This window comes from Rhamphochromis longiceps, linkage group LG20, assembly GCF_057381845.1.
Source record: "Rhamphochromis longiceps isolate RC_006_pf linkage group LG20, R_longiceps_female_GT1.1, whole genome shotgun sequence".
NCBI classification, from domain to species: Eukaryota; Metazoa; Chordata; class Actinopteri; order Cichliformes; family Cichlidae; genus Rhamphochromis; species Rhamphochromis longiceps.
In genome coordinates, this window is record NC_140576.1 from 26,067,889 (window position 1) to 26,095,813 (window position 27,925).

At 41.9% G+C, this 27,925-nt stretch overlaps 2 protein-coding genes across 10 annotated transcripts in view; both read left to right on the forward strand.

The window, feature by feature from the left end:
• The window catches only part of LOC146645444 (serine/threonine-protein kinase WNK2), a 39,921-nt gene extending 27,304 nt beyond the window's left edge, over positions 1-12,617 (forward strand). For 5 of the 7 annotated variants that reach the window (XM_085392833.1, XM_085392826.1, XM_085392832.1 and 2 more), the window contains 11 exons: positions 54-140; positions 582-1,366; positions 1,772-1,829; positions 1,934-2,007; positions 2,200-2,864; positions 3,639-3,868; positions 4,064-4,288; positions 6,299-6,397; positions 9,825-9,869; positions 10,412-10,713; positions 10,823-12,617. In XM_085392833.1, the coding sequence (XP_085248959.1) occupies positions 54-140; positions 582-1,366; positions 1,772-1,829; positions 1,934-2,007; positions 2,200-2,864; positions 3,639-3,868; positions 4,064-4,288; positions 6,299-6,397; positions 9,825-9,869; positions 10,412-10,713; positions 10,823-11,173 (2,921 nt within the window). In that variant the 3' untranslated portion in view covers positions 11,174-12,617. The remainder of the gene's footprint in view (positions 1-53; positions 141-581; positions 1,367-1,771; positions 1,830-1,933; positions 2,008-2,199; positions 2,865-3,638; positions 3,869-4,063; positions 4,289-6,298; positions 6,398-9,824; positions 9,870-10,411; positions 10,714-10,822) is intronic. The other 2 variants (XM_085392830.1, XM_085392831.1) reach the window with 2 other exon arrangements.
• Positions 12,618-13,937: 1,320 nt separating this feature from the next.
• On the forward strand, positions 13,938-24,127 carry brpf1 (bromodomain and PHD finger containing, 1). Of its 3 annotated transcripts, none has more exons than XM_085393868.1 (16): positions 13,938-14,165; positions 15,343-16,130; positions 16,488-16,677; positions 16,769-17,056; positions 17,601-18,118; positions 18,526-18,715; positions 18,891-19,022; positions 19,200-19,328; positions 19,531-19,912; positions 20,488-20,796; positions 20,923-21,198; positions 21,287-21,434; positions 21,677-21,807; positions 22,546-22,661; positions 22,753-22,907; positions 23,639-24,127. In XM_085393868.1, the coding sequence occupies exons 2-16, from the start codon at positions 15,388-15,390 to the stop codon at positions 23,820-23,822; spliced, it is 3,891 nt and encodes a 1,296-aa protein (XP_085249994.1). In that variant the 5' UTR covers positions 13,938-14,165; positions 15,343-15,387; the 3' UTR covers positions 23,823-24,127. The 3 variants fall into 3 exon arrangements, with proteins under 3 accessions (XP_085249994.1, XP_085249996.1, XP_085249995.1); XM_085393870.1 differs by lacking the exon at positions 13,938-14,165 and adding an exon at positions 14,363-14,511; XM_085393869.1 differs by lacking the exon at positions 13,938-14,165 and adding an exon at positions 14,410-14,560.
• Positions 24,128-27,925: the final 3,798 nt, after the last annotated feature.

A 27,925-nucleotide genomic window follows, 5' to 3' on the forward strand; every position in this document is an offset into this window, starting at 1 on the left:
AATTCTGGGAATATAGATGTGGATGCTTGAGTTTTTCTGTTTGCCCTTCACAGTCCTGCACACTGGTAAGCGTTGGTTTATAATCTGCCCCGTGGCTGAGACTCCCATGCACGACAAAGAGAATACATCACACGCCCAGGGTAAGCCCACACTCCATTATTAATTTATAATGTCTTCTGATTTACTTCTTGTTAAACAAAGAATCTTTTATATGAAGAGTTGTTTTACATACTAGTTGGAGTATATTTTCTAGAAAATGAAATCTGCAGCTTTCCTTTCTTTGCTTTTCTCTGCTGCTGCTGCTGTTGTTACTGAAGACGGTGCACATGCATTAGAGTCTATCTGTGTTGGTTCTTCCGTTGGGGTCAGTTATATAAGAGTGCGTCTGCAGTGGTTTTAGGCAAAAGAAGAAAAAAAATGAAGGGCAGGATTTATACTCCAACTGACAGAGCCTGATGGGGGAAGACGAACAATGATGTAACACTTTGGCACTCACAGGAGCTAGCTCCTTTCTTAGCCTTGGCTGTTTACATATCAATCTGTTCTCCTGCTAATTAACTGTCATCTCTTTATTTTTCCAGAATCTGAAAAGTCTGGCTCATCGTCAGTCAGGGCCAACGGCAACACAGCTGCAGTGCCTACTCAGGTCGTCTCTTTGTCCTCCCAAAACCCGTCCTCATCTTCCTCACTGACCACCGCAGCTCAAACCTCGGTCCAGCCTCCGGACCAAATCACTAGCAAAGCCCACATCCAGCAGACCCAGCCCGGTGTTACTAAACATGCCCTAGGTTCTAGTGCCGCCAACCATCGCAGCTCACTTTCTGTGGAAGAACCTTGCATCTCTGCTGTTTCTATGGTTACTGATATGCCATGCTGCGCTATTGTGCCCCCTGTCTCGCTGGATGTAAATGGCATTGAGAAAGGAACACCTGGTGGTTTGGTTTCATCTCAGACTAATCAACCAATCCAGAAGGCCAGCCCTACTGGAGAAGCTCCTCCTCAGCTGACTTCCCTTCAGTCTGTGGTCATGCAGCAACCTTATGCAACGCCCATGCAGCCTGGGACTGTGACCTCACAGCCTCAAAGTCCTGCACATCAGAACTCCCAGTCTTCAAGCCATCAGCAGTGTGTGGGGCCAGGCGAGTCAGACAGTGAGGGGCCACGCAGGGTGGAGTTTGTTGACCGCACTATCAAGACTTTGGATGAGAAGCTGAGAAACCTGTTATACCAAGAGCATGCTCCTTCCCAGCCCTCGAGCCTTACATCTGAAACCCAGGCATCCAGCACAGAGGGGGTCAGCTCCCCTCCAGTCTCAGATGGCCAAAGCACTGAAGGAGCACTTACAAAGAAGAAGGGGGAACCTCTGGTAAAATGCACTGTGTTTGTTAGTAAAAGGGAGAAATGTGAGCAACCAGACTTTGGTTAAAAGCTGCATGGTATATAAATAGCAGCAACAGTGGATCGATTCTTTGCTCTGTGTTATTGATTTGACTATTATCTATAAAGAGCAAGGTAAATACTGTGTTTCGAAAGAAGCGAGAGTAACTAAGTTACTCCTTTTATAACAATGATTCAGCCTGACCTCCCTTATATTTGTGTACATGCATGCCAGCAGAAACACATCAGGTTCTGACTCAGACAACACTGAGGTCAGGAAAGGATAACAGCTAGCCTTAATGCACCAACCCTGTGTATGTCATGTTTTAACACTTGTCACTATGCACATCATTGTGACCTGTCCAACACACACTCTTCTCGCTTTCTGTCTTAGCCTCAGATTCCTGAGCGCACGGATGATGTGGGTACATTAAGTGACTCTGCAGTGCCAGGTAGGTAACATTTATTTGGGTAATATCCATGTCACTTTGTTACTGCATAATGTTTTGCAGATAGTTTTGTTTTGAAAACAAAAATCTCCTTACTGGTCTTTTAGGTACTAACAGGGGTTTAAAAAGAAGTGATGTGCCTGCCAGCTCTGGTGCACATGGCTACAAAAGCCGTTTTCAAGTAAGACCCTGCTTTCAAACTTTCAGTGAGCAAATCAGCTCAATGTAAATGTCATTTGCCCTAATAAAATTGCATTACAGGTCATGGCTTATGCCAGTGTTTATCTGAGTTCCAGTGTTTGTAGCTTTAATATTGCATTAGTTGTTTATGGGCCCTAATTTTGTTATGAACATGGGTTTCCCATTATTGCAGATCATCCCAACTCCGCCGGATGTTATTTGTCGCTTGGAAAAAAGCAAGACAAGCTGCAGCTCCTGCAGTTCCCCAGCTCCTTCTAGTGGTTCTGGTGGGTCTTACAGCCAGGCTCAGAGCATGAACAAGAAAGAGAGAGGATGTGTGGCTATGAGCAGGTCATCAGTGAAACCTCGAGATGAAGATGAGAATGCAGAAACATCTAAATCTCACCGCAGTAGCCGTTACTCTGCTCCGCCAAACTTCTACCAGGCTACACCTTCTTCTAGTCCTGACAGCACCCCATGCCACATTCCCCGGGCCCAGACTATTGACGCTTCAGCACATCACCACTATCGCTTCCCCTCTCACCTCTGCTCTGACTCAGCAGATGAGGACAGCAGCAGCGTAGCTCTTCCTCCTGCACATCCAGCTCCTCCGGCTCATACCCTGTCTGAGCACAGTGGAAGTGACCTCATGAAGAGGGCAGTCGCCTTCCTGCGGCGCTCTGGGCGAAGCAAAAGTGAACAGAGCTCTGATTCACCGAGCCGACAGCCCGTGTCAATGAATGGTCACACTCCTTCGCCTTCAGCAGGACATGCACCCTCATCCTACGTCAGCAGTGACAATGACTCTGAGTTTGAGGATGCAGATATGAGAAAAGAACTACAGAAACTTAGAGAAAAGTAAGTTTTAGCTGTGGTTGACTGCATGCTTACAGTCAAACACAGCTACACTAATGTGCCTGTTTTATTAATCTTTTTTTTTTTAATTAGCTGGTGTTTAAAAACTTTTTTAAGTGGAATACAGTTCCTGTGTATTCACTCTAATTGTTTCACTGCTCTAATTACATAACCGTTTCAGTTTATTGAAGCTGCTTCACACTAGTCTGATTGTCTAACTGTCATAATTAGTTATATTAAAAAAAGAGACTATTTGGGAATATGGCTGAATTATAGTCACCATTCTCTGGAGCCTATGTTCAAGTATATCCCTCTGCATGGTAATCAGAAGTAGGTATGACGTAATGCTTGCATTTAACAGAAAACCTTAATAGATATTTTACAGGATGTGTCTTGGCTGAAAATGGGTATTTTTGTATGTTTAATATGCATGTAACAGTGATAGTTAAGGCAAAGAGACTGTTAAATTACACAAAGAATGAACTTAGTGAAAATGACACCCCTGGTGACTTTATTTTGGTGGAGTCCTGTGAAAAAGTATACCCAATGATTCAGGAGATTATAAAACCACCTTTAATTGAATTATTTTAAGTTAAGAATTGCTTTTTTATGATCAATTACCAACATATAAAATCATGCTAATACTGACTTTTAACAATGCAGAGTACAGGAGATGGATAATAATGTGTGAGGGAACTTTTGAAATGATGTTTGTTTGTTTGTTTTTTTTGTTTTAAGATGGTTACTAAATATTTTCTCCTTGAATCTACCTTTAAGACACATGAAGGAGATCTCAGAGCTGCAGGCATTTCAGAGGAGTGAGATTGAACGTCTGTACAAGGAGTTGGGAAAAACTCTGCCCCCCAATGTCAGCCTGCTTCATGCTGCACCTCCAAGTGGCCGTAGGCGCAAAGCCAGCAAACACAAGCTAAAGGCTGGAAAACTGCTCAATCCAATGGTGCAGCAGCTCAAAAACAATCTTAATACAACCAGTGCTGACAGAAAAGGTATGTAGGTTGGGAACGTGGGGTGATGAGTGGCTATGTATCCGTGTGATGTGATGATTTGTGTGTATGGGAGAGTGTTTGCAGCCTGTGGAGAACACAGGAATGACACCAGGTTCAGAAAACTCGTAGGAGTGTGTGATTCATTCTGACTCACACTTTACTTATTTTATTTATTTATTTTCTCTTTGTGCCAAGGTGAGAGTGCTGCCAGCTCGTCCGGCTCCCCGGCTAAAAGTTCAGTTCTATCAGATGGCTCAGCCCACTCCAGCGGCTGCTCCAGCTCCAGCGATCAGCCGAGCACTGCCCCAGAGCATGTCCACACCCAGCAGCCCTGTTCTTTGAAGGGTTCTTTCTCCTCAGACAACATCTACGCTGGACTACATGGTGATGGAAATCCCAACCATGCTGGCCCTGGTCAAGGTACATATTATAGGTTCATGGGTTTGTGTGTGTGCAGTTTGTGTGTGGTCATGCAGATGGACATGCATTCAGCCATTATACACATTTTTAACAACTGTTAATGGTGCCCCTGGGTAGCATTTTTGCTAACTGGAGGATGGAGAACCACCTCATTTTTACCAGCTTCAAACTTCATACTGTGTGTACTATAGGATTATTGACAGCACCACATTCTGCATATTCACAAATACACGATTTTATTGTTAAATTTATGCCATTTTTTTTTCAAGTTGAGAAACAAAAGTGGACTGTGCTATAAATAATTGTGTCCTAGCAGGAACAATACTTGTGTACTAATATTGAACTTTTGAGCTCATAAATTCCCTGATAATTGTCTGAAAGCTGGGGATGTTTGAGTTTTTATGCAGTTCATACCAAGAACAAAAACAAAAGAAATCTGGACACTGGTTCTATTAATCTGCTACATTCTGCAGAGGATGAAGATTTGAACATTTGAATTTCCATGTTATTTACTTGAAAACTCAAAACAACTAGTACTAGATAATTAGCTTTTTGCTAACAGTGTTTAGAGTGAAATGAGAAATGTGAAGGGAAATAATTTTAGTGACTGTAAAATGTTATTTGAAGCTGGGTGATTTCTGTCTTTCAAACATTGCTATTTAATTATTATTTTTTTTTTAGGTTTCATATTAAATTCAGCGTATTCCAAGGTATAGACACTATAATCCCATAAATACATAAAATAGGCATAACAATACACAAACCCTCCACTTTATATTTACCTGATGATTATATATTTTTTAGGACCCATAATAAAAGTGTATAATCTGTGCTTTAGTGTAAATGAAAGTGACAACAGGCGCACTGGAGAGACAACATGGTTTTACAGGTGTGGCCACAGACCATTGCTCTTTCCTTATCCTTCCTGTCTGATTATTTTCCTTATTTAGCTTTTTGCTAGTGCCCTTATCATTGCTGGTACGTGAAAAGGTGCACAGGTAGTCCAGCTCCTCCAGGATGGCACTATCCATATTTATTTTTCAAAACGGTTGGCTGTGTCTCCCATACCACGAGAATGGGCCGTTGCTTGTGTCTTTCACATCTGCTACATGTTGTCTGTGTGAAGCTGCTCTCATTTCTAAAGAGAATGGGACGCCAGTTCTGGTGTTCTTAGGTGAATGCCAGTCAAACTGCTGAGTTCTGGTTTGTGAGCACAGGTCTCCCTGAAGGATGTTGGCCGGTCATGCCACCTTCATGGAGTCTGTTTCTGGCACTTTGGTCAGAAATATGAGCATGAGTAGAATGCTGAAGGTCATTTTGTTGAGCTCTGGCAGTGCTCCTCAAGGTCCTCCTTTCACAAATGAGCAGATACAGGTTCTGCAGCTGGGGTGAAACCCTTTTGCAGCCATGTCCAGCTCTTGTTGTGTAATGTCTCATCTCTTGGTACTTCCTTGAGACTGTCCTGGAGACACACCAAACCTTCTTGTGACAGCACATATAGATATACTGTCCTGGAGGAGCCATGTGTGCAACTCGAATAGGCTGGATTGGAATTACTCCCAGCAGTGACAAAGACACTAGCAAAAAGCAAAGCAGAGAAAAATCAGCCAGGAGAGAGCACTGGTCTGTGACCATCAGCTTGGCACCTGCCACTGCAGAGCCAAAGTTTCATTTACACCAAAACAGGTAAAATGGATTCACAATGGTTTGTTTCCTAACTGGACAGACCGATATCTCTGAAGTTTAATTGACTTTGTGTTACACTGTGATGATTGAGTGTTCCCTTAAATGTTTTGAGGAGTGCAAGATATAGGCAGCCAGTTTGAATTATCATCAGAGAGTCAAAATAGTCTCATTCATCACCAGATACTATGGTTGGATCCTGCATATCATGCTCTGTCCTTTTCTGGTGCTTTTAATGGTGGGGATTTCTCATCCCAGTCTCTGTGCACTTTTACATAGTGTCTTTCTTGTTTCTTCTCTTCTTCCCTCTTATATTCATTTTTGCAGGCTGGACGGTTTACCACCAAACGTCAGAGAGAGTCACCTATAAATCTAGTAGCAAACCACGCACTAGATTCCTCAGTGGACCTGTGTCTCTGTCCATCTGTTTGTATTTGTTCTTTTATATTTCCCCTCACTCATTTCCATATTCTCTTTATTTATCTGCCTCTCTCTCCTATCAAACTATTTTTTATTTGTGTGGAATATAGTGGATATTTTATTTCACCATCCCTGCAGGTCTTCTCACCAGACATACACCCATTGTTTATTCCTACCACCCACACTTCTCAACAACCTTAAAACTTGTTTTCTGTATATTTTCTAATTTATTTTATTTATTTTGTTGGCCGGAACAAAAAAACAGATGATATATATTGACACATTAGCATGATACTGTTGTGATAAACTTAAAATTGGATATATCTGACTAATACAGATGAAAGATTTAGGCAGCCATGAAATGTTTCTTGCCATAAAAACATACTGTACAGTGAAGCAGGTCAGTAGGGCTGTGCGATATGACCAAAATCTCATATCCCGATATAAGAATTCTGTCGTCCGATAACGATATAAATCACAAAAATGTAACATTTTCTGTAAATTCTGTGAATCTCGGGCAGCTCGACTTGCGGGAAGTGTTTCCAGCTGCGTGTCATGTAGCTGGAGTCCAGCGTTTTAACCGATTCATGAAACGATACATTTTTAGACTGACATTTTAACAGCCGCCGTTTTTTTGTGAGTATTTATTACACGGCGTGCTGCGGGGAAAAGCCTGTTCTAACATTTAAGTCTAAGGTTTATTTTTTAGCACCTGGCGGCTCTTTTTTTACTTCTCATCGTAAATAATCTGCTCTTTCACGTGATTCAGTTTATTTTGAAAAGTCTCAACAGGATCTTGAGCTTTATTGTGAAAGGTTTATGTGGTACATAAACAAGCGAACGCGCGATGGTGTTACCGTTGTTGTCGCTAACCACAACGCATAAAAACAGGCGCTTGTCCGTCCGTAGTGTGGTTATATTAAATATAAGAGAAAGAGAGAACTTTAAGAAATTAATTTAGCAACTAAAGTGACCATCAAAACGGAGAAAAAAATATTGCCGTAAACAGTTTATTTTGCGACACCACGAAACAAACGATAGCGTAAAATGAAACGATAGACGTTTTTATATCGTCATCCGATATATATCGTTATATCGATCAGCCCTACAGGTCAGTCTGTGTACTGTTTGTTTTATAGCATGTGACTTTGCTGAAAGTCTGCGAATGTGTTAGGGCTTTTACCCCTCAGCCATAAAAGACTGACATCGTCAAACCTGGTGGGTGGTATGGACATCCAAGTCTGTGAGCACGATAGCTCAAAAATGAGCTAGTTTTAAACTTATGCCATATGTGCATCTACTAGGAGGCTGAGCTGTAGCACTGGCCGGCACCCGTGCTTTTAAAGCTTGTAATTGGTACAAAAGTGTGACATTTACAGATAGATACAGTCTCTGCTGTTTTCTAGACTTGTTTGTGTTTGTAAGTCAGCATTTATGGCTTCTTCTAATAAAACCCTTATTGTCTATAATATAATTTAAAACACAATCACACCCGAGTTAGAATGTATTTACTAAGCAAAATCTACTACTAGCATTATAAAATCACTCTTCTTCTGTGATTTAGTTTACTTGAAGACAGTGATTTAATTAAAGTGACTTGATTACAGCAGCTATATATAGAAGTGGGAATTACCTAACTCTGGGGGATCTCAGAGAAAAATATAGACATTTCAATTCATTCATTCGTGCAGGGTGACCTTTCTTTCCTGGCTGTGTTGTATATTTTCAGCTTGAATTAAAGCCTTTTTTGATATTTTTCTGAAGAAGTGCAGCATGACTCAGACGTGTGGCTCTTTGTGCGGGTGTTGAGATCTGCAGGTCCAAATTGCTGAAAATAATTTCTGTGCACTGAAGTAGAGCGTAATTTCTATGCAGTCAGTTTTTCCAGTGTTTCATTTGCACAGAGGAATATTTTCCAGATAGAAAGAGAGCTGTGAAACAACATGTAATTGTTATCAACCATCTTACCAACCCAGTGCTGTACTGTGAGCTGTATTTAGTCAGTGGGAGAAAGGAAGTAGAACAAGGAGTAGCTATATTTCTATGAATTCAGTGTCCCTGAGGACCCAGATTGCATCCAGTTGACCTTAAGATTGAAAAGGAAACATTTCTAGGGTGTGCTGCCTCTTATATTCAAAATCCAGGCTGCAATAACTTTAATGTTGTAGGTACCTATGTCAGTTTACAGTCTTTCCTCTGGCAATCATCCATAATTCACAGAACTGCAGTTACATTCATAATTATTAATTTATAATTATATTACCCCCTGCTCTTCATACAGTTGCTTTGTGCAGTGCTTCTGGCTTTCAAAAATAGACCCCACAAGCACGCTGGAGCTTGTGAATGCCTAGTCCTGTCCAAACATGGGCCTAATACAAGATGGTGTGAGTGTGTTTGTGTATGTGTGTGCATCTGAGAGAGAATGGCAAACTCTTTATACCCTATTTATTTGTTGTGTGTTTCCATCCACAGTTAATTTTGATTGTGTAACACCCCCTCCCACACACACACATACAGATGAGTCGAGGCACTAAGTCTGCCATCCTGTGTATACTAACACAGAGAAAAAAAACCCAACCCTTCCCTAATAGGCAGGGCCCTATGCTTTGATTGAGGAAAGCTCTCTCTGTCCCTCATGTTTGGATGGAGAAGACGTGCATGGTGCAGGCGCCAGGCAGGGCACTGATGGAGACTTGCTCCGCCATATGAAGGGCTGTATCATCAATATTATTATGGTTTTGTTCTTTCACCTCTCCTGAGTTACCTGCATGTTTGGATTTTTGTTTTTTTTTTCTTTTTAATTGCTGACTCTGATGAGTTCCAGCTTGTATCTATGTGCTTTCAGTTGGTTAAATTTTATTTTGTTTTGGTTTCATGTTTTGTTTCACAGGCATTCTCACATCGACAAAGGGATCTTTTTGCTTCCCTTTAAATCCAGGCTCCAATATTCTTTCCCAGAAAACACAATGTTACACATTTTGTAGTTTCTCCCTACCAGTTAATGAAACAGTAAATCATCCGTTATTCCAATGATCAAACAAAAAGTACAAATTTATACGATAGTAGCTGCATTTTTCCAAATTTCTGTCCAATATTTTTTGATATATTCCATATTAAATATAATCATGAAAAGGTCAATAAATGTGCAGGAACAAACATGCAACATGACACGTAAAGGCAAGTTGTGGTTTCTTTTAGGCTTGTACACTTTCTAAACATCAGCTCTTCAAATGATATTAAAGACAACACCTAGATTTGCTCCTCTAGTCCTCCTCACTGATTTTTACACCCCTCTTCCTCCTTTTCCTCTTTCTCTCTCCTCAGTTGTTTTGATAGCTGAATGTGCTTTTGAAGCAGCTTGTCCACCTACTTGTGGTGTGCAGTGTGTCCTGGCCTAACTGTTTCTGTCTTGTGCTGTTTTACCTTTTTATAGGGTCCACTCTGAAACGACTATGTCTAGGCAAAGAACGCAGTAGTAGTAACTATCTCATTTACTTTCTTATTCTCTGTCTTTTCTATTCGTCCTCACTATTTTAGTCCTTTTTTTCTCTGAAATTAATTTGGCACTTGAAAATGTCTCCGTTGTTTAAACGTGGGTACTCAACAGATTGTTGCATTAATTTGTTTCATGTTTTGCATGGCAGTGTGCCTACATGTCTTGGTTGCTGGATTTTGTCACTGCTTGCATATCAAACATTTCATTTTTATTTAATTGTTCATGAAAGACATGTATGTTGTAATCCTTTGGCTGCTGGCAAAATATGTGTCACAACTTTAGCTGTACACTCATTTTGCTCTAGCCTCGCCAGAATGATGAGGATTATTTAAACGTGGCTTTCATGAAAGGTCACATTACAGGGTTTTTTTGGATTTTTTTGTGAAACTGTCCTTAATTCTGCCATACAGCAGCCAATTGATTTGACAGCTGTTTTGTTTTTTTTTTGTTGTTGTTGTTGTTTGTTTTTTTGTTTTGTTTTGTTTTCTAACTAGGCAGATTTTAAGACCTTTGTGTCTTTTCAGGGTCCTCTCTCAACACCACCACTGCTCAGACAGCCTCCAGTCAGACTCAGCCATCACTCTCTGCAGCAACATCCTCGCCCTCTCCTCAGCCATTCACACGTCTCGCTCAGGTCCAGACCAACAACAGCAACAACAAGAGAGGCACGTTTACTGATGATCTTCACAAACTGGTTGATGACTGGACAAAGGAAACTGTAGCAGCGGCCAGTCAAGCACGACCTTCCCTGAACCAGATGAAACAGCAGAGGCGTCGGCAAGACCTGGAAGGCGGTGCAGCACCGATGGGAGCAGTTACTCGTGAGGTATTTGGAACAGAGAGTGACTGAGAGTTTAGGAGCTGTACTTCATCATTCTTAATGTAAGCATGAGTCAGCCTGAGTCTGTGCACATATTTTGTCCCCTCTGTTCCAGATGAAATGTCATAATGGTCCCGGCAAGTTCCAGCTGCCTCTTTCATGCCCCCCGACTGCTGCTTTAGGCCCTCGTATACCTGCAACCCTATCGTCAAACTCATCCACAGCGCCCTCTCCTGGTTACCTCATTCCCGCAGGCTCCTATGCTGGGATGGTTCCCGGTCCTCTTTATCCCCAGAGATGGCCCAGCTTGCCCAGTCCTGTAGGGTCTGTGGTCCCCGTAGGCTTGCTTGGTGCAGCAAGAATGATGCCCTATGGCACAATGGCAAACCCACAGATTCAAGCTTACCCTCTGGTCATCCACAGTCCCGAGAATGGCCCGTGTCCAAAAACCACAAGGACTACTTGATCTGCTTACCAAAATTTATTAGTGTGTATTTGCAAGACAGTCCAGCTCCACTCTGCTCTGTTCAGAGCAACACATGTACATAATCCCATCATGTAAATACCATGAGAAAAGTGTTGATTCTTCATGCAACACTAATCTGTAGTAAATTGTGTGTGTGTGTGAGTGTAGATATGTGTGTATATTATACAATACATGTTAAGTAAGTATGTTTGAATACTTTTTTGGCTTTAGTCATGACTCAGCCATACTAGTCATTTTATGTGTGGTCACAACATCCATATTTCATTTTATTCTTCAATTCTGCAATTTTCTTGTTGCTTTTGCCTTTCTGGGTTAAGTACACTTTAAACACTACATTGGAATCCAAATATCAGTGGTTTGAGATACAATAATAGGACAGTATGATGAATCTATTGGAAAGAATGTAGTGCCTTGAACATTAATTTATATAAATTTTTTATTCTTGGAAAAAAGAAAAAAAAAACACAAGTCTGCATCCAAGTTATTTTATTTTAATGTAGCTTGAATGCAGTCTTGAGTTTTTAATACATTGCAATTTTTATTTTTATCTTTTTTTGGTTTACATATGAATGCCCTTCTGTTACTGCACTGTCATCACAGTATGTAGTTTTATTTAAATAACAGAATCGTGTTTTAACTCTTGTTTACTTTCCACCCCTGTGACAGATGGAATGCCATAGCGGTGAGACGTACTGATGCCTTGCAGAAACAAACGGTTAATGTACGACTGATGAGGGAAGGGAGAAAAAAAAAATGCCAGCAGCCAAAATCCACTCATTCAGGTCAAAATGGTTCAGCAGGACACGGCCTCTTTTTGATAGGATAGCTGATACATTAGACAGCACAAGAGCTGGCAGTGTTGTAGCTTTTTGCTCAAAGGAAAGGCGGTGTCCAGAGCCATACATACTGTACATAGTTCTTTCTACAGTATATGCCTCCGGAAGTGTTCTGATCAGAATGTAGCGATTAATATGTGAAGGCTTGAGGCTCAAAAGTGCAATTTAAACCCCTCAACAAAGCTTTGATCGTGGCCTTGCCACAAGCCTTATCTCTAATGTGTGCAACAGGAGCAAGCTAAAAAGTTGAACAAATGTCGCAAATCACCAAGCACCAGACAGAAGACAGAAGTTACCGGGCAAAGTATAAAGATTACAATCCACGCAGCAAACTGAATTCACTTCCAGTAAATGTTCTTTCAACTTTGCTAGTACTCAGCGTACACTGTATGTAAAATGTTCTGTGCAATCACAAGTTAGCTCTGATGTTTTCAACCTATTTGATGTTTGATGCTTTTCTTTTCTTTTTCTTTTGGTGATGCTGCTATCATCTGTTAAGGTGATCCTACTGTATAGTTAGGCTTTCTGTTCACATACAATGACACTATAATAAACAAGACTCCTCAGATTAACAAATGGGACACTCATGAAGCAGTGTTATTGCCTTGTTGAAATTTTGTTCATTTCACACGTTGCTTTTGATGTCTGCTCTGTTTTCCAGTTTCTTTCCAGTGATATATTTCAAAATGCAAACGACACTCGATGTGGGAGATTTGCACAACACATATTCTCCTTTTATTCTGCGTTAAAAGAGTTCCTACACTGTATATAAGTGGGTTTCACCCATCTGTACTTTTATATCACCGACGAGCATGGCCAACTTTTCATGTTCCACAAAGCTTAACAGTTACTGCTATTATGGTTAGAAATTTCACAGCACATTTGAAAGATTTCAGCACCCCCAATCTTGCCAAGCTGTGAATTTTACAGTTTTCTTGTTTTGTACATTTTGTTTTTCTGTTTTTGTGTTTTTTTTTTGGTTGTTGTTTTTTTGGATGAAAATGATATTGATGGTGGTGGTGGTATTGGATGAGGAGGAGGGGTTGCTTTGAAGTATATTATTCCATCAATTCGGTTTGAATTGGACTTTTATAGGATATTATGCAGAGTCTTCTGCTTTGGTGAAATACTTCCAGTAGTAAGAGATTTCTGTTCTCTGTCATTTGTATCTGGTATGTTTTGTTCCACCTCCCTCGCTGCTAACTTACTGGAGAGCAGAGAAGGGAACAACTCTATGGCATATTCATTTGGATGCACTGATGAAATGAAGAGCTGATACACACAGAGGGGAAAGCAGCTCTGACACCTTCTCCCTCTGCTCATCTCGCTCTTCTGTGGACAACATTGCCCCCTGGTGAATATGCACTGGTTGTCAAAGGCTTGTATTCAAACTGTGGGATTGCTTTTTGCCTGCTGTATGTCCCACTGCATTACCCCACCCTATCCTGCTGCACTCTTATCACAGACTGTATGTTGAGAGAGAAATAAATATTTTATGCTTGATAGCATGTCTCGTTGTTATTTGCATTTTTAGTGTCTTCCGTGTATTTCATAAATAATTTGTTTATTTTTTGTAAGTAGCATGGAGTAAGAGTTTTCATTTTTATTATTTAAATTTGTAAATTTATAAATACTCAGAATTATATTATTATATTTTTACGACGGACAGGAAGTGTTTCTGTGAGGCTCGAGTTTTCACACCGTCGACGTCTTTGAACAGACGCCACAGATTCGCAACATACAGTACAAACCCTGGCAATGAAAATAAACACTTTAACAAACCCTTTAAAGAGATTAATTATATTACAAAATCTCGCTCAATATGTTCTAACAGGCTACAGTCAGGAAAGAAAGTGGAGAAATAAGACCCCGCTTTGTGTGGCGAATCTGTCGATCCGCATCTGTCGTAGCGTTACAGTAATGGTTGCCCCTTTTGTTCAACCGAGTTCCTGAATTATTCCCAACACAATGAAATTCTTTGGCTATTATATGGTTTCATGAAAACATTTTTTCTGTACCTACGCCTCTTCTGAGCTCTGCTGGGATTATTTAATGAATTAAAAATCAATCTACAACAACCGCTGTGAGCTGCTGTGAGGTTTCCGAAGCACGCAGGTCTCGAGGAACGTGGAGTAGTAAGTGTTTATAACGTTAGATCAGAAGTATTAGCTTTAAATGGCGAAAAGGGCCATGTTTGGCTAAAAAAGATCACACTAGATGACTGTGTGTGTATTTTTACAGTAATTGGTGTTATCCATAGTAACCCACCGTACTCCGACAACATGAACAGACCTTGGTGTTAGCCCTACTGCGGAAAAAAATAATCATGTCTGGCTGTTTCTCGTCACAGAGAAAACGATTTCGCTGATATTTTGGCTTAAAGGAGGAGAAGGAACGCTTTTGATGGACCTTAGTTTGATAAAGCCTCCACACATGCTCTTCAGGAAGCCAGGCTGTCATTTTGCCTCAGAAATTCACAGGGTGAGGTCATTGTGGAGGGAAACACTGGGGTCTGAACGGCCAGGCTGTGGTGTGTATAGCCCCAAACATTCACGTGTGTTTTATTTGCTTTAATATTAACTATACTGGAATGCGCTGTAATGGTTTGATTTGCGAGGCTAGCGTTTGCCCAGGGGACACAACTACGTTTGGCACTCTATTTAAACGTTACTGAGCTTGAATGAAATACCGAGCAAAGGTTACAATAAAAAATAAGAACAGTATCTAATAATAATGGCGACTAGCGTGGCTAGTTTGTAAGGTTACTTCATGTGCTGTAGGGTTATTCTCTTGAACTGTGCTTGTTTACGTAGTGGCCAGTGTTGTTGTTTGCTAGCTGCTGTTAGCCAGCAAGCTAACTGCAGCTTTGTTTTGGGGGGAATGCAGCAGCAAAATGCTAATGCTAACGTTAGCTGTGTTAAAATACACAAAGTTCATTTGTTAGCTTAGGAGGTAGAGGGTGGAAGGGTTCGAACGAGATAAAGGTTGAGTTCTTTCGTCAAGAACCGCAAATGAGCTCGGGTTTACAGCTGCCCAGCTGTAGCTGTTGCCGTTACTGTTTGCTGCTTGTATTACATGATTGTAGTTCTCAATGATCATAGCAAACACGCTGAGCTTAGTGCACCTGTTACTGAATAACAGATCATAATTTGTTTGCTACCATCAGTGGTCACGTGATTGCACCATAACAGGTGCATTTCGTTGGTGTCTGGGGCTCTTTAAGGCAACTCTTGGGAGACAAGTGCCCAGTATCTGTTATGTGCGTTGTTTTTAACAAATATCGTTGTTCCCTGTTGTGCTCATGTGTTTCAGATGTAAACTTGAACACCATCTGTCCCAGCAGTGGCTGTTGGCACAATGGGGCTGGACTTTGACGTGAAGACATTCTGCCACAACCTGCGGGCCACTAAGCCCCCTTATGAGTGTCCCGTGGAGACTTGCCGTAAGGTCTACAAGAGCTACAGCGGCATTGAGTATCACCTTTACCACTATGACCATGACAACCCAACTCCTGCCCAGGCTGTGCCTCAGAAGAAGAGGAAGGGACGTCCTCCTCGTGCCTCGCTGACTGGTTCAGGAGATACGGATGATGGTGGGGGTAACGGAGGAGGAGGACTGGGTCATGGAGGGAACACGCCTGTTAGCCCCAACCGATCAGAACGCTCCCATTCCCCGGGGAGAGAGACCATGACATACGCCCAGGCACAGCGCATGGTGGAGGTGGAGATTCAAGGGCGCATTCACCGCATTAGCATCTTCGAGAATATAGATGTGGTGTCAGATGAAGACAGTGATGCAGAAGACGCTCCTCCATCTGGAACTGGTAGTAGTGGTGGCGGCATGTGTAATGGTAGTGACGGTGGAGCCGGGGGCAGCGAGTTAGGAGGGAGTGGCAAGGACCGCTCAGATATCCCATCTTCTAATGGGGGAAAATCCACACCAAAGACTGGGAAACATAAGAGCAAAGCCAAGAAGAAGGATGGCTTATCTCATCATCACAGCGCTCAGTCTGGTCCTGCAGTCAAGCTACCGGAGGCTGTGTTCAGAGAACTCGACCAAGACCGACCTGATGCCCCACCTCGGCCATTATCATACTACAGGTCTGCAAATAAATGTAGTCTTTTAATTCATATATGTATTATAAGCAGGATTGTTGAGAGGACCATCCATTTTAAAGCAAAAGCAGTTGGTAGTGAGTTATTTGAGTGTATATATAAGTTATTAAATACAATAAATATTTCCTGACCTAAATGTTTGATACAGTCCAGCCAGTCCCCACTTTATTAGCAGGGAAATTACTGATTACTGTGCTTCAGATTCATACTTTTCCATCATTATTCTTGTCTTTACACTGAATTACAATTGGCACCATAATGAATTATATTTTTTTGCACGCTAAGTATTCTTTGCATGAATACGTCTTAATTTGACTCTTCTGTCTTTCTTTTTTACTCTAGGTACATTGATAAATCTGTGGAGGAGCTAGATGAGGAGGTAGAGTATGACATCGATGAGGAGGACTACATCTGGCTTGATATCATGAACGACAAGCGGCGGCGTGACGGTGTGACACCCATCCCTCAGGAGGTTTTTGAGTATCTCATGGACCGCTTAGAGAAGGAGTCATACTTTGAGAGTCACAATAAGGTACTTTAATCAGACAAAAGAGGGAGACGATGGTTCAAACTTGACATAAATGCTTTCATCTGTAATGTGTCCTTGTGCTCCTTTCTCTCAGGCGGACCCCAGTACCTTGATTGACGAAGATGCCGTCTGCTGCATCTGTAACGATGGAGAGTGTCAGAACAGCAACGTGATTTTGTTTTGCGACATGTGTAATTTGGCAGTACACCAGGAGTGCTATGGCGTTCCCTATATCCCGGAGGGCCAGTGGTTATGTCGCCGGTGCCTGCAGTCGCCGAGCAGAGCTGTGGACTGTGCTCTGTGCCCGAACAAAGGAGGTGCTTTCAAGCAGACAGACGACGCACGCTGGGCCCACGTAGTTTGCGCCCTCTGGATCCCAGAGGTAAATCCATATATGTTTGATTTGGAACGACATCACTATGCCGATATCGACAAACTGAATAAGCTCAACTCATCTGAGCCAGTTCACAGCCTTAGATCCTAGAAACTTAAATTTAAAGGTGCTCATGCTGTTTGCCATCAAAGCCCCTTGGCTTTAGAACAACCTGGCAGAGGAGATAAAGATTGTTTATCTGTGTTGCCTTTCCTTTTATATTTCAGCGATATTTACTATTATTAATTTACTGTCTATTGTAATTATTTTGTGCAACATCAGTCTGAGTTGACGTCAGTCTCGCTGTCATTTTTTAAACCCCCTATTTTAAAAGGGATATGTAAAAAGAAAAAAAGAAAAAAAGAAGAAGTTTATAATTATTATTGATATTACACAGTTAAAGACTGTGGGAATGTTAAACTTAACAGCCAGATAGATACTGTCTCAGTTGATGTACAGTGAAGCATGCTCAGTCAGTCTTGGGTTTTTATTTTTTATTTTTTTACTTTATAAACATCATCACAGTTAAATCAATTCTCCTGCCTTTCTGCAGGTCTGCTTTGCGAACACAGTCTTTCTGGAGCCGATCGATAGCATCGAGCACATCCCTCCAGCACGCTGGAAGCTCACCTGCTACATCTGCAAACAGCGTGGCTCGGGCGCCTGCATCCAGTGTCACAAAGCCAACTGTTACACAGCTTTCCATGTCACCTGTGCCCAGCAGGCAGGCCTCTATATGAAAATGGAGCCTGTAAGAGAGACTGGGGCCAACGGTACCTCTTTCAGCGTACGCAAGACGGCATACTGTGACATCCACACGCCCCCCGGTTCAGCACGTCCTTTAGGAGGAGTCGGTGGGGCCAGCATGGGGTCATCCAACAGCGAGGGCGAGCTGGAGGAAGATGACGAGCCTAGCATCGGCCATGATGATGACTCTAAGGGCTGGAGCTCTGAGCGGGTGAAGAGGGCAAAGGCCAAATCCAGGCTGAAGATGAAAAGAGCCAGAAAGATCTTAGCTGAGAGGAGAGCTGCTGCACCAGTGGTGTCAGTGCCCTGTATACCACCGCACAGGTAGGCCTGTACTTCACCTGCTCTGTCTGTGCCTCAAAGTCGTGCGCCCAGTAAGCACATATATGCCTTTTGCTGGTAATAGAAAACTGTCCATGCAGCAGTATGTTGGGCAAAACAAATAAAGAAATCATCACATACTTTTTTTCTTTCTCGTCTATTTATACTATTTAATTTTGGTATTGTAAGACAATAATTTATGTCACATTGCATTATTTTACTTATTAGAAATGATGATTGTACATTCTGTTCTGTTTTGTTTCTGATTTAGACTGTAAATAATTTTAAATACCTTATCATTGTCTTTTGTGACATTTTGGTCTTAAAGGCTTTACCTTTGTTAGTGCGTTTGCAACATGCTTTACATTTACAACATGCTTAAGAGTTAAACAGTATTTGCGTCTCTGCAGGTTGAGCAAAATCACCAGCAACCTGACAGTACCCAGGAAAAGCCAATTCATGCAACGACTTCACAGCTTCTGGACGTTGAAGAGGCAAAGTCGGAACGGTGTGCCTCTTTTGCGCCGGCTTCAGACACACTTACAGTCGCAGCGACACATTGACCCACTCCCACCACAGCCTGCGTCACAACCTTCCTCGGTAATTTCTGTTGTTGTGATTCTGTGTTTGTCTCATTCTGTTGTCTGATACCTGAAACACTTCGTTTAGCATCTGTTGTGTTGAAATGTGCTAAAAAATAAACAGACATGACTTGATACCTTTTAATGTAATTTGTTCTAACATGTTTATGGGATTGTGCACGTTAATGTTGCAGAGAGATAGCGAGGAGAAACAGACCGCTTTAAAGGAGCAGCTAAAAGCATGGCAGAGGCTGAGACACGACCTGGAAAGAGCGAGGCTACTGGTGGAGCTCATCCGAAAGAGGGAGAAGCTCAAGAGGGAGACGGTGAGATGTGAAGAATAGCAAGAGAGAGTTTTGTTTTGTTTCTTTTTTCTTTTGTTCAAGATATAGTGAGATTACAGAACAAAGAGCAATATGCATCTCCTTTCTGTAGATCAGGCTGTATACTTCTAACTGTGCACTACTTTGTTAGTTTATTGCTAAAAATGTGTCTGTTTTCAGATTAAAGTGCAGCAGATGGCGCTGGAGATGCAGCTGACTCCCTTCCTGGTGCTGTTGAGGAGTACCTTGGAACAGTTACAGGAGAGAGACACTAACAACTTTTTCACTGAGCCTGTGCCTCTGGCAGAGGTAAATGCAACATACTCGCAAGCACAAGAAATCTGATTATGTTCAGATACTTATATTTGACTCTTTTCTACTTTATGTCTGTATACTACGTACCTGGCATAATGTATTTTAGGCTTTCCTTCTTTCTTCTTCATTCACTGTACAAATATGATTGGATTTTTTTTAAATAGCTCGGTCTGCTCACTACTCCTTTGTCACCTAGGTGCCAGACTACCTGGACCATATTGACACTCCAATGGATTTTCAGACCATGTGGAACTTGCTGGAGTCTCACCGCTACCTCACTTTTGAGGCCTTTGAGGCCGATTTTGGGCTCATTGTCAACAACTGTCTCAAGTACAACGCCAAGGACACAGTCTTTTATCGCGCTGCCTTGCGGCTCAGAGAGATGGGCGGGGCTGTCATAAGAACAGCCAGGCGACAAGCTGAACGGATCGGCTTCGATTACGAGACCGGAATGCATCTACCACGAGAGCCAAGCCCGGACAGCCAGCGTGAGCAAGAGAGAGACAGAGAGCGGGAGAGGGAGCGAGAGCGCGACAGGGATAGAGAAAGAGATCGACCGTTGTCTTCTAATGAAGATGGTGAGTGTCTCTGACTGGGAGGTTCTTGGGAACCAATATAATTTTTTCCTCAAGCACCAGCTAAAGGAGAAGGAGGGAGAAAAACAAACATGTGATTTAAGATTTTAGATCATTAAAATGTATTTTTTGTCTAATTAATATGCTGTATGATACAGTGTTTTACAAAATAAATTTTAAAAAAATTACATTTTAGGTTTACTGGAACATGGTTGCAGTGCTGTCCCTTGTCACAAAATAAAGGCTCAATGGTGAACAGTAACATACAATATGGTGCAGAGAAGTTCATGTTGCTACCACTAGGTGACGCTTGTAATTCATGCAGTTCCGTTTCAGTTGAGCTAAAACATCATCATACATCCTGTGTGCTTGTGTATGCTGGATTTGTGCTTTATGTTTAAAGCTTGATGTTGTCGTCTGTCTGGCTTCAAAGATGGTCTACCCCATATATAGTTAACCAGGAAACAAACCTACTTTTATATTTTCTGTTTCTGGCTATGTGTGACTGCTTTATAAGATTGATTTTCTTTTCATTTCCAACATCTCTAACTGCTTCTCTTTCTGCTTGCCTTGCGCAGACCTGCTCCTGCCAGAGAACAGGCGGCGGTTACCTCTGGAAGAGCAGCTGCATTACCTGCAGTCCCGTCTCGATGAGGTCAGCTCAGGGAAGCATAGCATTGGCCAGTCTCGCAGAGCCAAGGCCCTAAGAAAGGAGATCAGTGTGATCAAAAGGAAGCTTGCACACCAGCGTGAAGGAGGCTCTGGCATGGGGAGCCGGGACTCTGTGGGCGGAGGAGACCGGAGTTCTTCTCTCCCCCATCACTCATCATCTGCAGGACACCATGATGAGGGGGGAGAGAGCAGCAGCCAGGAGATTGGTGGAAAGGGTGTGTCTAGGAAAATATTAGCACTAATGTCCGACATAACAACGAAAATGATATTAGCTGTTCAATAGCAGTCGAATAATAAGCATTTGCCTGTGTTTTAACATATAAACCTCTCTCCCTATCAAGATCTGAATGTGTCCTCATCCCTGACTCCAGAGGTGGGCCGTCGGACATCTGTCCTCTTCTCCAAGAAGAACCAAAAAATAGCTGGACCCCCCAAAAGGCCGGGGCGCCCACCCAAGAACAGGGATGCTGGTTATGGTGGGGCAGGAGTAAGTCAAAGTCCTGTTGGTCCCCCACAACTCCCCCTGCTGTCACCAAGCAGGCACAGGAAGCGTCCCCGCAGCCCTCACACCAGCTCCAGCTCTGACAGCGACAGTGACAATGATGACCTGCTGCCAGGTAAATTAGATGATTCGCAATAAACTTTTAACGTACAATAAATGCCAAGTCGCACCCTCACTCACTTGTTTCTATTTTCTTCCTTCAGGACTGCCAACTAATGGCTTTGATACAGGAAACCAACCAGTAACGGAAAGCTTCCGCGTGTACAGAAGTGAACCTCATCTCCCTCGTTCAAGCTCAGACTCTGAGTCCACAACCAGCAGCAGCAGCAGTGCAGCTTCAGACAGGACCAGGTGATTAATGCTTATGCCTGGTACTCTTAAAATTAGTTCTTTTACCAATTGACGTGAGCATAAGGTTTCATTTGCAGAAACAAACCCAGTGACTTAACAATCATCTCTCTTGAAATTTTATGACACCTTTAACACACAGTTTTAACTTTACAACAGAACCCCCCCCCCGCTTGAAGCATCCAGTTGTTGTAACACTTGTGATAAAGTTATACGCCTCTTGATAGCTCTGTTTTCTCTTGCAGCACGACTCCCTCTAAGCAGGGCAGAGGAAAGGCGTCGTTCTCACGCGCTTTCCAGGAAGATAGCAGTGAGGAAACATCAGGCACAGAAAATGATTCCTACTCAGTCGGTGGCTCGAGGGGTGTTTCACACCGTAAGCACATTTTTATAACCTCTAAGGCTCACGTAAAGTGCACACAGCTAGTTTCTATTTATTTAGATAGTGAGTGTTTTCTCAGAATCACCCAATATAGCTTTGCCTTTTCAGCCTGTAAATAATTTGGCATGATATTTTGTCTGATCGGAATCTGATTTTACTTGAAGCTTAAATACCCGTAAAGACATTACTGCAGATAAAAATATGCTAAACTTTTTTTTTCCTCACACAATAATAGCCACAGAGATGTGACGGATAAGTCCTTATAGGAGAGAACGTCAGAGCAGAACATCATTTCTGCAATGTGGCTCTGATAGTGCTAAAGATAGCGTAAAACAGTGGGTGTATTTTAAAAAACGAAACATAAAAATAACACAACATTTTGAATTTTCCATCAGTTTCTTTGCTGTAATCTGTCACAGCCACCACATGTCAGCATAGCAGGACCTGTACTCCCTGTCTTGATAATGGGGAAAATGAAACATGGTCAAAGGAAGTGCCCTCCCTTCACTATGTCAAGTGTTATATTTGTGTAGCACCATTTGTTCAGGATACTCCGCTCAAACTGGAGAAGCTGTATCATTCCCCACCCAGGTGCATTAGAAGTTAACGTATTTTAAATTAAAGGGAAGTGTTTTGCACCAACAGTTGCTTAGAACAGTGTTATTGTGTGATAAAGTGTGTTTTTAACTAGAAGTGAGATTGCTTAACGGATGCTGTTTTCCCAACTCTCAGTGGTGCGTGGGCGGGACAGGTCAGGGTGCTGGATGGCCTCAGATGATTATTCTTCTCTGGAAGCTTTAGACCTGGTCTGGGCCAAGTGCAGAGGCTATCCTTCATATCCTGCTCTGGTGAGACATGGGCAAACAACACAAATAGCACAGACTACAGTCAAAATATGACTGGCTCTCTAAACCTCTGCATGCTACTGTTCGCTTGTAGATAATTGACCCAAAGATGCCCAGGGAGGGGGTGTTCCACCGAGGTGTCCCAATCCCTGTCCCCCCTCTGGATGTGCTGAAACTTGGGGAGCAAATGACCCAGGAGGCCAGGGAGCACCTGTTCCTGGTCCTCTTCTTTGACAACAAGAGAACATGGTTGGTTATCAAGTGATGTTTTTTGGGGGAGGTGACTCATTCTCAGAGTTCACCTCCATTTTTTTCCCTGCTAATTCTTTGCTGATATGTTGTATTTTTATTTTAACACAATCAAGCAGCGTAAAGCAAAAATAAAACAAAACCTGCTACCAAAGGCAGCTTGTGATGTTACTGGATGTTTGCACACAAGTAGCTCTGTGGCAACAGTTCAAAGCAAACTGCAGCCTTTGTACGGAAGTGTAGCGACAGAACATTCAGCAGAAATGGGGCAAACGTGGTTTTTGATAATACGAGGGAAAGAACGTGTTATTTTAGGTCACTTTGTTCTCTGCAGGTTACTTATGATCATGTTTTGCTAAGTTTGGAGAAATTTATAAAGTTGATGAGCACAGCAGTTGTTAGGAGGCATTCAGGGTGCATAAACTCTGAAGTCAATCAAGAAATTAACGGACCATAGGAACCAATTACTCTTTAACTAAACAATAACTCTGTCTGGACTGACTGTGTCTAATCAAAGGGTTGCTGGTTCGATTTCTGGTTGTTCCTGTTGCATTCGTCGGGAGTGTGAATGTTAAATAGAAAACAGTGGTGTAGAAAAAAGTGCTTGTTTAAATGGGTGATTGAGGCTTATAGTATAAAAGGTAGAGAAGCGTTATATAAGAAGCCAGTCTGTTTAGCATTTACCAATGCATGTTTTTTTTAATGTTGTGCTTGTGCTTATGTGCTTGCAGGCAGTGGCTTCCGCGCTCTAAGCTGGTGCCTCTGGGCGTCGACCAAGAGCTGGACAAAGAGAAGATGCTCGAAGGCAGGAAGTCCAACATCCGCAAATCAGTGCAGGTGGCCTATCATCGTGCCATGCAGCACCGCAGCAAGGTGCAGGGGGACCCCAGCAGTGAAACTAGTGACAGTGACTGAACACAAACACACACGAACGCTAGAGAGCCCAGCCCTACATCATAGATTACAAAGAAGAAGAGGGAAATAAAACAGTGCCAGCAACAAGGAGTGGGGGGAAGAAAAAGAATCCACTATCTTGGCCCCGTGATATTCACACTCATGCACACTAAACCATATTTAATCCGACATGTAAAATATTGTATTTAAGAGAATTGATAAAAAAAAAGAAAAGAAATGGAGAAATATGCTATGTTCAGAATCATGAATCGAAATATTCCTCGTATGTGGTCGATATATGTTTAATAACAAATGAGATGATGGTTTACAGACTCACAAAATGAACATAGTGTTATGCTATGAAGTATACACAACTGCCTTTCCCTGTTTTTGTTTTTTGTTCTTTTGGGGGGTTTTCCTCACACAGTCACACAGGTAATCTCATATGTAAACAGGGAAATGTGTGTCGTGTACGTCGAATGCACACACTGTGGATATTTCACAACGCCAGCACGTCTCTCACATTCATCATCCACCTCCGCAAAAGGAAAACGGTGACAGGCCTGGTGCTATTGTCGAAGTCATTTTTCAGAGGAGCACAAAGAGACTGTCGCAGCCCACTTTTGGGGCATACCAACGTTACTGTAATTTATTCTGCTGACTTCTCATTAACAAGGTCCACAAGCTTGTTTCGTCACGGACTACTTCTAATCACTCCACCTGCACTGAACATCACGGTGCAGTCTCTTTTGTCTGTCAGTACGTGTCCATCATGTTTCCTGTTTTTACGGTTTTGTTAAGATATGTACGTGTCACACAGGCCACTTGGTCAATGAATAATGAGGACTAAACTGAAACACACAATTGCCTCACTGTCTGTCTTAGTATCAGGCTGATGGCTTTAGAACTTTTATATAAGCAGATTGCATAACAATAGAGATTTAATAAAAAAAACAAAACAGAAAATAATTGAGTTTTTTAAAGTTTTGTGCTGTTTTTTGTGGTTCGTCTTGTTATTCCTTGTTCTCTGTTGTTCTGTGGAAATATTTCACTATGTTCAGCAGAAAATTCAGACCCTCCCATTACCTCTTTCCAGGGTAATCGTGAGTCATACATGCTTCTCATGGCCTGATGCATTCTGTCATTTTGTTAATAACTCAAGACAGACGGGGACGACTTATAAGATGAAAGATTTATGATCAACATTCATGACCAGTCAAGTGTTGTATTTGCTTTGAAACACTGCCAAGTGGGGGGGTGTTCGTGTCCGTGTTTGCTTAAGGCAGGGGTGTCAAACTCAAATACACAGTGGGCCAAAATTCAAAACTGGAACAAAGTCGCGGGCTAACATTAATATTTATTGAAAAAAAAAAAATCTTCCTCCAGATATAAGAATGAATCTTTTCTTATGGACTCAAACAAGTTTTGCTGAAAAACTGAATATGGAACAAGCAAAGTTTAATACTAAACAATATATATGTTAGCTGTATAATACCAGTAGGCCAGCTCTAATAGTAATTTGGTATGGCTTCACGGGCCAAATGTAATTAGGCTGCGGGCCAGAGTTTGACACCTATGCCTTAAGGGCTCAAGTCAACTTCTCTTCTGAAAGGGTAAACACTGGACATGTCACATCTGACACTTTGAAGATATGCTTTCCTCCTGATGTGTGTCTAAACAACTTAGACTTTCACAGTGCTAGTGAAGTGTTAAACGTGCACCTCCCATCTACTTGGCCCTCACACTGGTTCTGCAGGGTTTTTGTCTTTTCCTGTAAAGTGCCTTTCTGCTATATGATGCCAGACATACTATAGAGTGGTTTTGCTTGTTAAGACAGCCTTTCCACAACATCCATATCATGTTTTATCAATGTGCTTGTCTGTTTTCTTTTCTTTAAGGGTCTTTTGTTTTTCTCAGAGGGCGTCAGGGCTTCAACGTTTTAAGTTCCTCAATGCTGGAACAAAACCATCTAACAGATAATATAATAACAACAATTTTTCAAGTTTAAAATAGTGCTTGGAGGTATTAGGGAAAAATGCAGGATGTCACAAAGACGCCCTGTTCTGTGCATTTCATCTAAAAACACCCTTAAACATGGCCGTTTCAGGGTGTTTTTAGATGAACAATTCTGAGATGTAGGCTATATTGAAGCACCAGCAGTTGCCTGATGTTGAGGTTTCCTCGTGACTTCACTTTGTGCCTTCATTTAAGCCACGTTTCTCATAAGGTGGTTGTTTTGACATTTTCAGTTGTCATGTGAGTTCACTCGACAACCAGTGTGACTTTTCTCGACCCAAGTCAGAGTTTTTAATCACTCTTTCCAGACATTGTAAAGATTCCCCACCCGACTCTGAGAACCCACTCACCACACAGTTTATATCTTGTGATTTGCATTTGAGAAGACACACCTCTCTGAAGACGTCTTGTTTCCGGCTCTGAGCAAGTGAGTGGAAAGTACTGATAAGCATCACAAGCATTTCAGCAGAGCACACTTAACAGGGGAGGTGACCTCACAGTGATGTGGAAACCTTTTTTTCTCTCTCTATGAACTCTAACCCCCCTTAGATTTCCGCTCTAACTGTAATTACAGCATTTTGTCTTTTTAAGCACATCTATAGTTTTAGTATGATTATAAATTTAGATTTTAAAAGACGAATTAACCAACAAACCACAACCGCTGATTAATCTAGAGCATTTGATCTTTGGGTGTATTTATCTGAACAGTCAACATGATAAGAGATAATCAACATGATAAGAGCAGTGAGGAAGGATCATTTGCATCCATACCTACTAAAGATAGTTATTTTAAGGTTTGTGGGGTTTTTTGTAAGTAGACCACAGCTTGTGAGGCTGCTTGTGAAACCATAGAGAGTGACAGCTAAACAGTAATGCTGCACGTCTAAGCTGAGCAAATAATTATGCTTACCTTTTCACCATCATACTTTAGAAACACAAAGTACAACCAATGCTGTTGTGAAATTTAAAAGCATTGCCCATATTGTGGCCCCAGATGAAAAGGTAGCAAAACACATTATTCTTTGAACCCAGTAATGAATGCTTGTGCCACATCTGCCCGATAGTTAAGGGAATTTTCATTAAGAATCCGGCTCCTCATGGCATTAGCAGCATTTTACTAAATTGGTGGACTGAAACACTTATTGCCACCCTCAGAGGCATAAAGAGGTTCTTCCGATATACAGTGGAGGGTGTAATTTGATCCATTACTGAATTTGTAAGGTTGCTCATTTCCCAAGAAATTAACAGTCAAAATTTAATGTGGATTTTGTTTTAATGGAGTGAGATGGGATACAAAAAATTTCGAAAAAATATACCATTACACGAAAGTTTTACGGTAGATAGATTTGCATGTCTGTTAAGATATTCATTGTGTGTACTCATGTTGTACAGTGTTTAACTGCATTATGGTTACTGTGGTTTAACAGAGACAGTATTTTAGTTGCCACCACAAGGAGGCACTGTTTCATTGTAAGAGCACGGATGCTGCGTCATCACGCCCCTAAGAAAAAAAAAGTATACCACAACGAAAATGGCACCCATGAGAAAAGTTTTGCCGCGTGTTAATGAGGAATAAAGTTCCCAAAATATTAAGGACATTTTTGCCTCCGTCGTCATTTTCCTTCGAGTTGATCGCTGTCGATGCTGCAATACTCAACAGGTTATGGGCCCAGGGCCGACTCGAAGAAGAGTTTTTTCTCATGAAGATCCGGAGCCACAACGGATAGCGGGCTAACGGCTAAATAGCAACATGGATCAACGAGGAGCAAGCAGGCTGCCTCGACTCATGTTTGACGGAGATGAGACCATGTTGGAGGTTCCATTTGTTAGGGCAGAAATACCGGGGTTACTCGCATATCTCACGGAGGAATAAACCATACACACGTTGTTTAGAGTTTTACATCAGAGGGACACACCTTCCTCTGCGCCATCATTTATTGCACACACACTTCCGTATTTATACCTTTCAGGTTAAGAGCACATACATATATGATAGGGCAACACCCCCACTTGCTCTTAACACTATACATTACACATTTACATGATATACATATTTACATGATATTCACATATCAACGTTTTATGTTCCAAACAAAATATGCGTAAAT

Excerpts from the sequence above, each read along its gene's own strand:
- brpf1 (XM_085393868.1), top strand. The coding sequence starts at position 15,388 with ATGGGGCTGGACTTTGACGTGAAGACATTCTGCCACAACCTGCGGGCC. Across the intron at positions 17,057-17,600 it reads GCGCCCTCTGGATCCCAGAG|GTCTGCTTTGCGAACACAGT; the intron begins GTAAATCCATAT and ends GCCTTTCTGCAG. Across the intron at positions 19,913-20,487 it reads GTTGTCTTCTAATGAAGATG|ACCTGCTCCTGCCAGAGAAC; the intron begins GTGAGTGTCTCT and ends TGCCTTGCGCAG.